We start from the raw sequence: 14689 nt of genomic DNA on the forward strand, positions 1-14689 counted from the left end.
ACATATATATTCATATTAATATGACATTTGTATACCCAAAAAAAAACCCTAAATTTAAACTTTCACATTATAAATGATCTCACTTCACGAGAAAGACGACATTGGTGGAATTTGTAGCTGAAATTTGTGAATTGCCATCTGATCTTTTGTACTTGTGCAATAGAAAAGAAGTTTTAAACGGTTTAAATAGTTTGTAATGTAAAAGTTTAAATTCAGCGATTTTAGGCATATTTCAAATGACGCATATTTGTTGCCAAAACTCGAAATCGAAATTTCATGCTATAGGTTTTGAAGATTAAATAATGAAGTGGATTTGCTAGCTTTAAACGTTATTTCTGAGAGAACGCGGCATCTTTTCTGGGGTCCCAAAATTGACATTCTCAGCAAAATTCAGCTTGTTCTTCTCGTTTCAAATATCTGACGATTGGACTATATGAAACCTAGGTTCACTAACTGCTATTATATTGATACATGTTAAAGTTATATTTCCCACATCAAATACCAAATCATATTTGCAACAGATTGTAACATTTGGGAAACGTCATTATCAAAATTCTGAAAATTACATGTTCAATATCAAAATTATCGGACAGTAAATAGATGAATGTATAAATATGCCTTTCGAAAATTTATCTGTCTGTAATTCCTCAAATTTATATTACGGAAATATATTTATTGTCAGTATACTTAATTGAAAAAAATCGGTTAGATAGCCAAGCGGGGTAGGCGGCCGACTCGCATTGTCGTACGGCCGTAGCGTCCTCCTGGTTTTCAGGAGTTTCTGGACGATCTACGACCGCCGCTCTTGAAGAGGATCTCAAGTTTCGAGAGTCCATCTTCGTATTTAAGGAGTTTATTAGGATATCGGCCGTTACGGGCAAGAAGATCCGCCGAACCTCTGTGGTAGGTGAGGGGACACCGGCAATCAGAATTCTCTAACCGTTCGAGCTTTCTTACAGATAAAATGTTCTTACATGAATTATATATATGTTAGAATTCTGATGCGTGGTGTATACCTCAAGTTCCACAGAGATGTCGGCCTTCTCACGTCGTGGAGCCGTGTTCCCTCTCCTCGAGAGAGGTACGAGAATGCCGGTCGTGTCGACCCTTCCTGCTGCCAGTCGCTTCGTATAGCTACCTTTTCGCTAACAGTATTTGATATAGTTACTATTTGCGTAAGGTTTCGGAGACGAAACGTTATTGCAGCTCAACCTGATCGGAAAAGCAATTACAAGTCCCCGTCGGGGCTTTTATTCGCTCTTTACCGTGACAGGCCCAAATAACGCTGTGGTCAGTTCGACACGATGTGAGGTAGTTCTAAGACCAATGTCTTTTCTATCTCAGTAAGTCGTGTTCTACTGTCAGGAAGCGTTTTGCAGTCGACACGCCGGTTCTCTTCCACTTGATGATTTAACTTCTAAATTGAATAACCATTATCAAGTATTTTCTTCAACTCAGGACGTCTTCGACGATAACAGGATAGCGGTAATAAATAAAACTCAAAGGTAGCTTGGTAGCGCACCGAACCAACAAGGTCTAACGGGGCTAGTAGAGTATGTGCGACTGGACCCCGATCGGAAGATGTGCTGTTCTTTTATACACATTGTGTTTGAGAAAATTCAGCACACTTCCGCCGAGAGGCCAATGACAGCGAAGTTAATAACGAGCGCTGTGATTGGCCGGCCAAAGTAACAATCTTTGTCGTGATTGGTTACCTTGGCGACAGCATTCGCTTTACTATCGAAATACTTTAGCGGACGACGCGACGCGACGTTTTGGGCCCTGGTGGTGACAGAAACAAAAAGGCTAACGTAGCAGTTAACGTAAAATTCTAAAATATATATATATATATATATATATATATATATATATATATATATATATATATATATATATACGCTACTATCTGGCTAGTATTTTTGGTCCTTTAGTTAAATAATCAAAAAAACATTATACATCGATTTTTCTTTTCTAATAAAAACGCAACGCATAATCTTAAATCTTACTGTGATTGTCGGACACACTGTATATATAGAAATATTTGAAAAAGTGTACATCTAAAATAGTATAGTAATCCTACCACAGGCTTAAGATTTAAATTAACGGCAAAAATGTTGCATGTATACATCTTCAAAATAAACAAATAGTTTTTATACTAAATAGGTATAAACTTGTTATTTATAATTAAATTTATTAAATTTTCAAGTTAAACTTGAAAATATTTACTTTTATTATTGTTGAGATTTTTTTATGTAATGTAATTTTCTGTGAAAATAGTTCCTGTGAAGGATTACAGATGAATGAGACATATTTAGATTCAAAAATGACTATTTCTATTTTCTTATAGCTATATAACTATTTTCTTGTGTCATGTTGCTCACTGAATATTTTTAAATGGGAGTAAATCACAATGAATTGTAAGAAAAATACCAGTTTTTATTTTATTTCAACGTTCTGATTTCCAATCTAGAAATAGTCTTAAAAAAATCCGAAATAAAATATGAAAACAATTTCTGGATTGGAAATCGAAACCTCAAAATAAATAAAAAAATCTAATTTTTATTACAATTCATTGGGGCTTATTTCCATATAAAAATATAAAGCAAAAATAATTAGTTATTGATTCATGTATATATCAACTCAACTTGTTAATTAATTAATAAGAGATTAATTTATATAAGTTTTTAATATATCAACAAGTGTTCTTTTTATGGGTACATTTTGTTTTAATAAACAAGATATTATATTGATGTATTTTTAAATTTGCTCACCCCCTTTATAACTGGAATCAGAAATCGAGTATGTTAAATCACTGAATTCAATATCAATTGGAGGTTTTTTCGCTATTGTATTTAATTCAGTTAAGGGTTTAAATTTCGGCATCATAACCTCCATTTCACTACCACTGGCTTCACTCATGTTTGTCAATTAAACTACTATACTACCGAATGCCGTTTTGACACGAACACGCAACTCTACGATAAATCCTATGGTCTGTGAAACCGAACTGATTTGATGCAGTCGACCAACTAAATAGTTTCTTAGTCCGCGCTACGGCAGTTTTTAAATCAACTGGCCAGCTTTAAGGAACGTTTCAGAACTATGTGTAGGGGAAATGATCAATAATCGCCGCGTGCTAGCCGTTGGTAATGGAAGCCCATTCGTTTAGTCGGTTTGTTGACGAAAAAGTGATAGTTGAAGTTCTCTGCCAAAGGTAACGTCTTCTTTCGCGTTGCCACCACTCAGGTACTTACCTGCCGGTGGTACTTTCGCTGAAATTGATAATAAGTTGATTGCGACGCGTTGATTTATTTGACAAGGGAGCGGGAAAAAGGTTATAGAGTGCATTTCAAGAGTTACATATTAATAATATATTTTAAATGTACACACACACTGCCAGAATTCTTGTACCCTTCTGAATATTAAAAAAAAATTACAGTAAAATTTTAGCAAAAGTGTAAAATTCAGATAAAATTCAATATTTTATTGGCCCAAATTTTTACAAATTAATCCTATGTTTTACGTTAAGTGTAACAAAAATTCAAAAGTTTTCGTCTTTTTAGAATATAATAAAAATATGCTTTATTGTCACTGAAAATTGTATAATTTTATGGACAAAGCTTACAAAAAGTCAGAAAATAACAATAACAATTAAAATTTACTGAAACTACATATGTACGGGGTGTAGAGTTGTGTTATAGAGATAGCACCTTTTATCGGAACGACCACATCGAGCGTCATAGACGGGAGATGGTTCTTGATAACTGGTCCTCATAAGACAGCTAACTCTCACTTATGGCTCCACGTGCCACACCCCGGGCAACTGCATTGGTCTGCAGGCTAAACTAAGTGAGGGTAGCCAGATATGGCGAAAATTCCACCGAGCGATTGCCGGTATAAGCAATCCCACACTTACTGGCCAACGGCTTCGGGCGGATGAGTTGGTAAGTGGGAGGGCACTCTTTTGTCCTAGTGCTAAGAAATTGGCACCAAAGGCGAATGAATCAAGTAAATGGTCAACGGCATAAGGATGCAGAAGGCAAGGAGAAACCACTGCATTAAAGATCCAATTGGATATCTCTAGTACAATTATCATGGCAATGAATACTAAAGGAAAGAAAGAAACTGATCATGGGAATCGGAGGCCAAGATCCGGCAGGGGAGGAACAGACAAGGACTCCCAGGTCGTTAACCGGCGAAACCCTTGTCAAACTTCGAAACAAGACAAACTAAAATTATCAAAAACAAAAATAGGTACGTGGAACGTCAAAAGCATGTATCAACCTGGTAAAATGCATAACATCCTTCAGGAAATGGGAAGACTGAATATAAATATATTAGGAGTAAGCGAAACATGGTGGCCTAACTCAGGATATCTTTCAACAAAAACCGGTACCTTATATTATTCGGGAAACACTGATAACCAACATAGACGTGGAGTAGCAATTATTGTCGATACCGAGGTCAACAAGTCAATAGAGGGCTTTGTCCCAATCTCAGAAAGAGTGATGCTACTACAAATAAGGACATCACACACAAAACTAAATCTGATCCAGGTATATGCGCCAACGACGGATGCAACAGAAGATGAAGTAGAAATATTCTACCAACAAATTGAAGATGCACTGAAAATGACAAAGAACAGGGAAATCACGGTAGTTATGGGCGATTTCAATGCAAAAGTCGGCAAAGGAAGAGCTGGAACAGTAATGGGAGACCAAGGACTAGGGGAACGTAACGATAGAGGCGATCGTCTAATACAATTCTGCCAAGAACAAAGTCTAATAATCACAAACACGTTCTTTAAATTACCAATGAGACGGTTATATACATGGCGCTCACCAGCAGATAAACCCGAAAAAGTTGTAAGAAACCAAATCGACTATATAATGATTAAAGAGAGATATCGTAACACCATCAAATCAGTTAAAACATATCCAGGAGCAGATGTCGCATCAGACTATAACCCACTAATCGCTAATGTCACGGTTAAGCTTAAACGTATAAGAAAACCACAAAGAACTGCAAAATTAGATGTTAGAAAACTGAAAGAAGTTGATATAAAAATCAAACTTCAACAGAAAATATACGAAAACATTGATAAATTAGATACTAACCCTTACGAGATAAACGAACAATGGGAAACACTAAAAAACTGCCTCCTCGCTCCATGCAAAGAGATATTAAAAGAACCGACACGAAAGAAAGACAATTGGATGACCGACGAGATACTCGGCATGATGGAACAACGAAGACAAGCCAAGAACAAAGACAGTCACAATTACAAAATCATTAACAACGAAATCAGAAAAAAGATAAGAGAGACAAAACAAACTTACTATGAGGAAAAATGTAAAGAGATAGAGGATCTTCAGAACAAATACGACCTATTCAACATACATAAAAAGGTTAAAGAAATGGCAGGACTGAAAAAAAGAAACCACAATACAACTCTTTTAGATAAAAATGGAAATACTATGATAACGACTGACGAAAAACTAAAACGATGGGAAGAGTATATGGAAGAGCTCTTCGACGACGAAAGAGGAAACCCACAAGACTTGTCTTTTGAGGACAGAGAAACAAGTGCAGAAATTACAAAGGAAGAAATAATGTATGCACTAAAGAACACCAGAAACGGAAAAAGCCCGGGGCCAGATCAACTGCCTATTGATATCCTTAAAATAATAGAAAATGAGTACATTGATGTCCTCTTAAAGCTTTTTAATAAAATTTATCAATCGGGTGACATACCCAACGAATGGTTGACCTCAACATTCATTTGTCTCCCAAAAAAGAAAAATGCTAGAGAATGCACTGACCACCGTACCATAAGCCTGATGTCTCACACACTTAAATTGTTTTTAAAGATCATTCATAAACGCATTTACAAAACACTTGATATGGATATTGAAGAAACTCAATTTGGATTCCGTAATGGCGTAGGTACCCGTGAAGCTCTATTTGCATTCAACGTACTAATCCAGAGATGCTTGGATGTGAACCAAGATATGTACGTCTGTTTCATAGACTACAACAAAGCTTTCGACAAAGTCCGCCACAAAGAGCTAATGGAGATCCTCAAAGCAAAACAAATACAACACAATGACCTTCGAATTATAACAAATCTATATTATAAACAGCAGGCACACGTACGCATTAATGAACACACATCAGAAGAGTTCGAAGTTAAAAGAGGAGTGCGACAGGGGTGTGTATTGTCACCACTACTATTCAATGCATACTCTGAAGAAATTATGAAAAGAGCTCTTGAGGGAGAAACAGCAGGAATCAAAGTCAATGGAACACCAATTAACAACATTAGATATGCGGACGATACTATCATAATAACAGACAACCTCCGAGATCTCCAAAAGCTAATGAACAAGATAGTTGAGTATGAAGAGGAATATGGATTATCAATAAACACCAAGAAAACCAAATTTATGAGGATATCAAAAACCCAAAATAATGGTGAAAGCCTGACAATTAACGGTAGTGCTTTAGAACAAGTTGAAAACTACCACTATCTTGGCACAATAATTAATCACACAAACGATTACTCCAAAGAAATCAAAGTTCGAATAGAGAAAGCACGTACAAACTTCAATAAAATGAGAAAGGTACTTTGTGCAAGAGAACTAAAATTGGACTTGAGAGTTAGGCTGGCAAGGTGCTATATCTTCTCGACTCTGCTTTATGGGATAGAAGCATGGACACTTAACGCGTCGACTGCTAAAAAGTTGGAAGCACTTGAAATGTGGGTGTATAGAAGAATCCTGAAGATATCATGGACCGAGCATGTAACAAACAACGAAGTCATGAGAAGAATCAACAAAAGAATGGAAGTATTGGAAACCATCAAGACACGAAAGCTGCAATACCTGGGGCATGTTATGCGTAATGAGAGATACAACCTACTTCAATTGATTATACAAGGGAAAATCCAGGGCAAGAGAAGTGTAGAAAGAAGAAGAATCTCATGGTTGCGTAACTTGAGGGAATGGTACGGATGCAGATCAATTGAACTATTCAGAGCAGCAGCATCTAAGATCAGAATAGCCATGATGATTGCCAACCTCCGTCGCGGAGATGGCACGTGAAGAAGAAGACATATGTACACATACAACTACATAATCCACATGAAATTAGAATAAGAAATAAGTGATTCACAGATGGGTTTTAGAAAGGGTCTGGGAACTAGACAAGCATTATTTGGAGTCAATGTTCTGACACAACCATGTTTGGTTATGAATCAGGACATATATGCTTAATTTATAGATTTAAACATAGATTTTAAACATAGATAGTAGAGATCTACAAATTATATCGAATCTGTATCAAAATCAGAAAGCAAGAATAAGAGTCGAAGGAGAACTGACAGAGGAAGTAAGTCTACTTAGAGGAGTTTGACAAGGGTGCATACTTACACCACTCTTATTTAACGTCTACAGTAAAGTGATATTTCAAGAAGCTTTATTGAATATTGTAGAAGGTATTTTGGTCAACGGAAATAGCATTAATGATATTAGATATACGGACGATACGGTCATATTTGCAAGTGACATGGAAGATTTACAGTACATAATACAATATGTATACAATGCATGTGAAAGGTACGGACTTCAAATGAATCTCAAGAAAACGAAATCAATGATATTCTCAAAAAAACCACAAAATGTAGATAACCTGATCATGAATAATACAACGATCGAAAGAGTAACAACATATTAAATATTTAGGAACGTGGTTAACCGAAGATGGAGATCAAACAAAAGAAATCAGAATAAAAATGGCAAGAAACACGTTCATAAAATTGAAGAACTTACTTTGCAACCGTAACCTTAATCTAGAGATCCGCACAAGAATGCTACGTTATTACGTTTTTTCTACTTTACTATACGGCATGGAAGCGTGGACAATAAAACAGTCTGAAATCAAAAAATTACTCCTCCTTTGAGACTCCTTTAAGATGTGGTGGTACAGGAGAACCCATAGAATATCTTGGACTGAAAAAGTAACTAATATAGTGGTGTTACAAAGAATGAAGAAAGAAAGTAAAGTCATAAAAACTGTTAAAATTAGAAAGATTCAATATCTGGGTCATATAATGAGGGGCGGGAAGTACGTTTTACTTAGGTTAATTATGCAAGGAAAGATACAAGGGAAGAGAAACCCAGGACGACGCAAAATATCCTGGCTAAGAAATTTGAGAGAGTGGTTCGATTGTAGCTCATTAGAATTATTCACAAGCGCGGCCAATAAAATTAAAATAGCGATGATGATTTCCAACCTCCGATAGGAGAAGGAACCTGAAGAAGAAGAAGAAGAAACTACTTAAATCGTCAATATCACATAATAATAAAATAAACAGTCCAAGAGCAATTATAGCTGAACAACTAACTAACAGTGGTATTTTACAAAAAAGAAAAGTAGTCGGCCTAGAAGTTCCACACCCGAACAACCATCCAAAAGAAGATGCATTGAACCTAGACCCAATATATATGTACAAACAGATCAGGTTTCACACTGGCCAACCTGGACTGTAAATATGGAAAGATGTAAGATGATAAACTGTAAGGAAAAATCAAGGGTTCTAATAATATTTTTTATACATAATGTTCCCAAATAGGCACATATTTTGTTTTCTCAAAAACCGGATCATTTAGAAAAAATGTGTAACGGTGAATTCTACATACATCTATTAAGAGTAATTTAGTATAATTGTATTTTATTTTGTCAAAAAATAAAATAAAATAAATTCATGCGGCTTAAGTTAATGATGATTCCATGTAATCCAATGAACTATTTTATAATAAAGTCGTCCCAGGAACGCAACTCAGCAATATTGGCAATATTATTATAAATTCGGCCACTTTAAAATGTTTAATATATGTCTGAATTGTCAAATAAATCAGTCACATAAAATTAAATTATTAGAAGAATTTTTCACCAATTTTACCATTTATTAATGTTTATATTTTGAGAACGATTTATGAAATGGAAACTGAAACGTCAATAAACTTATTTTAAACTTCAATTATGGATTATTCCCATTAAAATAGTGATTGTTTTAAGGTGCCACAAGAAAATAGCTTTAGAAAAATAGGAAGTGATTTCAATAACAATTAAATTTTATAGCAAAAGATTCTTCTTCTACTGGATATACCAGACGTTAATTTTTATTTTAATTTTTTATAACTTATTTTTAACTTACTTAACTTTTAGGTGAGGATTTTATAAAATTTGCTCAAGAGTTTATCAATTTGGGTCCAGACTTTGGTAAATATGATGTCAAAAACATATTAGCTTCTGCTAGTGTCGCTATTGTTCGGTAAACTTTTAATTTTGCTATTTTTAATTACTCTAATAGCTAAAGGATTTTAAACATTATTTTTCATAATTCTTGAAAAGTAACTATTCCTTCATTTTTGATCTATCCTTATTAGAGGATTATTTGTCAGAAGAAAATACAGCAAGTTCATTTTGGACAGTAGGTGACGTTGAAAGTTAGATGTGGTATGCTATAGGTTAACGCTTGATTACCCCTTATACCCGTTTTGAGTTTGGCAATTAAATCGCTTATCGTATAAAGAGAACAAGTCCGCAAAACTTAGTTTTGAGAAAAATTAAAAATTCTAACTAGTTTAGAAACTTGAAAACCTATCAAATTTTATGCTACATAAATAAATTTTAAAATGAAACTAGTAGTGTGACATGTGATACAGCAAATTTGGCTTTGAAAACTATTAACACCAAAAGGACTTTTTTAAAGGCTATGATTTGTTTCCTTCATAAAATAACTGAATAAAAGACGAAATAATGCTCCTGCTCGACAGGTGATAATTAATTTACTTATAAAAAAAAAACGTTTATTTTTACAAAAAAGATCTAAGGTACCTACACCTTAAGACTTAAAGACTTTTCTTCTTCGGGAATGTAAGTCAAGACTTTTCTTTTGGAAAGTTTTTTATAAGCTTATTTATTTTTAAAATAACAGAATCTAATAAAGCAGTTGATCTCTTATCATTTATTAGGAGCGAAGTTGAACGAAAAGCTCTTGTACTGACAATACATACAAACTGAGAAATGCTTTTTTGCATACCTGAACACGTTCTTGTCCAGCTAATACGTGAAACACAAAATTGCTAAGGCGTTATTGTTTAGGTTCTTGATTCCTTGATCTGCGTATCTTAATATTGTTCTGAAGCTATTTTCTTGTGGCATTTTAAAGTAATTACTATTTAAATGGGAATAAGCCACAATTAAAGGTTAAAGTACGTTTATTGACGTTTCAATTTCCACTTCGGAAATCGTTCTCAAAATAAAAACATTTTAAGAACGATTTCCGAAGTGGAAATTGAAACGTCAATAAACGCACTTTAACCTTTAATTGTGGCTTATTCCCATTTAAATAGTAATAACTGCGTATCTTAATTTCTTTAGCATCAAAAAGAACCATTAAAAAAAAGCTTATTGCTTATTATTATCTTGCTTATTTTTTGGTTTGCCTAAATAGAGCGTTTCCAAAATTGATTTCTTCTTCCCTCCAAAAAATTTCTTAGTGTATTTAAATTTACATCTTTAAAAAACCATCATTAAAAACAAATTGTTTAAGAAAGGTAGTACTGATCAACTAGGTAGATTTGAAGAAACAAATTTTAAACAGAAAATAATCAAATTATTACAATACAAGTTATTTAAAATAATTTTAAAGATTTAATTATTTTTTGGTCTTAAAATACTAGTTTTTGTATAAGATGGCCCCTTTTTATAACAATTACGAGAATATGAAGGTGTATAAATAGATTTCCTCCCAACATAGCCTTTATCTATATAGCGTCACCCTGTACATAGTTGTAAACCTTGTACAAGTACATAGCTCTAGTCCTGCCCTGTTTGTCGAGGAAGTTTTGTAATTCCTTTTTGACTAACATAACTTTTTCCAAATAATCGAGTTTTAATTCGTACATTTGTCTAAAACTCTTGACAATATATCTTTCACACCGGATGAAATGAAGCATCATTTAAGGAAACTACGAAATAATTCATCACCTGGATTAGACGGATTTACCTCCTTTTTCCTCAAACAATGTGCAAAATCTGTAGCCATCTCTATATCTCTCATAATGAATGCTTCTTTTAATCAAGGTTCTCTAACCTCGTCCTGGAAATTGGCTTCAGTTACTCCTATATTCAAAAAAGGAAATAAACTTGATTTCGATAATTATTGTCCAATCAGCCTGGTTCCTATTTTCGGAATCGATTATTTCGGAGGCTACGTCTGAGTTTCTTCTTCAAGAATATGTCATCCCTCACCAACAACATGGCTTTATCAAAGGTCGTTTAACGCTCACAAACTTACTTTATTGTTAAAATGATTGGTCATTATCTTTAAAGAAAAGGAATCCTGTCGTTGTAGTCTACTTAGACTTCTCCAAAGCTTTCGGCCGTGTTCCAAAACGTTGATTACTAGCTAAATTGGATCACTATGAATGGTATCCTCGGAAAGTTAAACATTTTGATTTAAGATTTTCTATCCGACAGATAATTCAGGGTTCGAGTTGGGGAAGACCACTCACTAGATAAGCCAGTCAAGAGTGGAGTCCCACAAGGATCAGAACTTGGACCGCTACTTTTTTGTGTCTACACTAGTGATATTTCGCTCATTGTATCCAGTAAGGTTTCTATTTACGCTGATGACACGAAATTATATGTGAATCCAACTATTAACCAACATGTTCTTCAACAAGATCTTGACGCAATATTCAAATGGTCCTTAGAATGGTTACTTCCGCTTAACATTGAAAAATGCGTTATTTTACATATCGGCAAAAATATATCCCTTAAACTCGGTAACCTCCCACAACGATCTCGGAGTGACAATTAATAGTAACTTAAATTGGTCTAATCACATAGTGTCGGTGTGTAAACGTGCAAACTCGAAACTGTTTTTGATCCGTAAATGTTTTACACGTATATCTCTGACCTCTGTTAGTAAACTTTACTCAATATACGTTAGACCTATTCTTGAGTTTGCCGGATCAGTGTGGAATCCAGATTTCAGTCGCGATAAAATTCTACTTGTAAATGTTCAGCGTAAAGCCACAAAACTGGCATACGGCCGTGTAAGATCTGACTATGAAGATAGACTATCCATGGCTCGTCTTACGACATTCGACCAGCGACGTCTTCGAGGTGACCTAATTATGTCCTTCGGTATTTTAAAACATAATTTTGGAAAACTAAACACCATATTCACTTTGAATCAAGACGAAAGATTAAGAGGCCATCGATACAAATTAAAGAAGGAACAAACTACTGCAAAGTCCAGGGTGAACTTCTTGCCAAATAGAATCTTTAATGTCTGGAACAATTTGGATCAAGACACCATATCGGCAACTAGTGTTAACATCCTTAAAAATAAAATTGATAGCGCTTTATTTTATTTATAGGATTGTGTTATTTTCGGACAGCATTATTTATTTATTTATGGTTTCACAATTCAACTTTTGTATGATATACTTAATTGTTTAACTTTACTTTACTTTAACTTTATAATTGTTATTAGTTTTATAAGGATATTTTTTTTATTTTTTTTTTTGCTTTTTGGGCATAATAGGAGCTCGCTCCTCTGCCCTTATTTGTTATATAATAATAATAATAATAATTATTATAATATAATAATAATAAATATTAATAACCACCAAAAAAAGAAACCTTTTAACTGCCTTCATTGACTAAAAGAAGGCTTTTGATTCGTTACCGCATGAATGGCTTATAGATATATTGAAAATATATAAAGTCAACGATAATCTCGTGACCGTTTTGAAGCATATAATGGCAGAGTGGAGGACTAAAATTCACCTTCAAATACCTGGTGAAACCAATATCGAAACTGAAGATATCCCTATTAACCGGGGCCTTTTCCAGGGAGACTCGTTAAGTTCACTTTGGTTCTGCCTAGCGATTCACCCACTATCTCAGCTGCTGAACTCCACTGACGCAGGATTTAGCATCAAAAATAACAACACTGTTGTGGAGAAGCTTAATCATCTGTTGTATATGGATGATTTGAAACTAATGGCTTCCACTCGAAACCACCTAGATTAGATGCTAAAAACTGTAGAAACTTTCTCAAATGATATTAGTATGCATTTTGGACTAGACAAGTGCCGTATACTAAATATAGTCAGAGGAAAGGTTCAGCCCGGAGGTTTCAATAGGCAAGACGGCCAAAACATCGAGGCAATGGGTGAAAATGATATACAAATATCTCGGAGTACAGCAAGCGCGAAAAATTGACCATAAGTTATGAAAACCGAACTTACTTCCGAGTTCGTACGAAGAGTAAGACAACTAAATCGGTCATATCTTAATAGTAAAAATTTGTTTAAGGCATTAAATACATACGCCTGTTCCGCGCTGACCTACTCATTTGGTATTATAAAGTGGTCAAAAACGGATATAAAAAGTCTTCAGCGGAAACTAAAAACACTTCTCACAAAGGCGCAAAAACACCATCCACGCAGTGCAGTAGAGAGAACAACATTACCGCGATATCAAGGGGGAAGAGGACTTATGGACATAGGTGAGCAATTGGATAAACAGGTTGCTAATTTAAGAACTTATTTTCAGGTGCAGGCTGAGACATCTACCTTACATCGAGCAATTTGCGCAGTAGATGATACAACGCCTCTAAAACTGAGGGAACAAGAAATGCGCATACACCACCTGACTCAGCAAGAAAAATGCGCACCTGGATGAGTAAACCTCTGCATGGGTGACATCTCAATGAGATCAGCCAAGAATATGTCGACAATACAGCGTCGAACTATTGGTTGACATCAGGAAAGATGTTTCCCGAGACTGAGGACTTTCTACTTGCCATTCAGGATCAGGTTATTCCAACTAAAAATTACCTGAAATATATTGTTAAAGATCCTCAAGTCCAAAATGACAAATGCCCATATGGATGCCAATCCCAAGAAACCATCCAACATCTTACCGGTGGCTGCCAGGCGTTTGTCGGAACTGATTATAAAGAACGCCATGACTCAGTAGGAAAGATTATCCACCAAGAACTAGCTGACAAACTGGGACTTCTCCAAACCGACCATCTTCCTTATTATTAAAATGTCCATGACAGAATGCTTGAAAATGACAACTACAAGCTCTACTGGGACCGCACTGTGCTCACAGACCAACCAATGGCACATAATGGACCGGATCTTGTACTAGTTAATAAACTTACCAGGCAAACAACACTTATTGATGTGGCGATACCTAACACCAATAATTTGCGTGTTAAATACAATGAAACGATCGCCAAGTATAGATATCTAGAAATACAACTCAGGAGACAATGGAGAATGGAAAGTACCCAGATAGTACCTATTATCCTATCTACTACTGGTGTTATTTCCAAAAACCTCCTAGCGAACATCAAACATCTGGGTCTAAATGAACATCTTTATAATACCATGCAGAAAGCTGTACTCCTCGCGACGTCCAGATGTGTACGAAAATTTTTGGGAGATACTCCAGCAAACCAAGTCACCTAGAGCTCGATAACACGGAAATAGTCCCACCAGAGCTCAATCCTTTTGATACCGTAGGTATCTGGGATGAGTGAATTTTCCCCTTAGAGGGAGTGTGAGCCGTATGGCTAAATCTGGATAATAAATAA

General features: G+C 35.1%; 1 protein-coding gene across 1 annotated transcript in view; it reads right to left on the minus strand.

Moving 5' to 3' along the window:
* LOC140432361 (ATP-binding cassette subfamily G member 4-like) overlaps positions 1-3198 on the minus strand; it is a 168063-nt gene extending 164865 nt beyond the window's left edge. The window contains exon 1 of the mRNA XM_072520209.1: positions 2772-3198. Within this exon, the coding sequence (XP_072376310.1) occupies positions 2772-2919 (148 nt within the window). The 5' untranslated portion in view covers positions 2920-3198. The remainder of the gene's footprint in view (positions 1-2771) is intronic.
* Between the last annotated feature and the right edge of the window lie 11491 nt (positions 3199-14689).

Source organism: Diabrotica undecimpunctata, chromosome 1 (genome assembly GCF_040954645.1).
Source record: "Diabrotica undecimpunctata isolate CICGRU chromosome 1, icDiaUnde3, whole genome shotgun sequence".
In the NCBI taxonomy this organism is placed as follows: domain Eukaryota; kingdom Metazoa; phylum Arthropoda; class Insecta; order Coleoptera; family Chrysomelidae; genus Diabrotica; species Diabrotica undecimpunctata.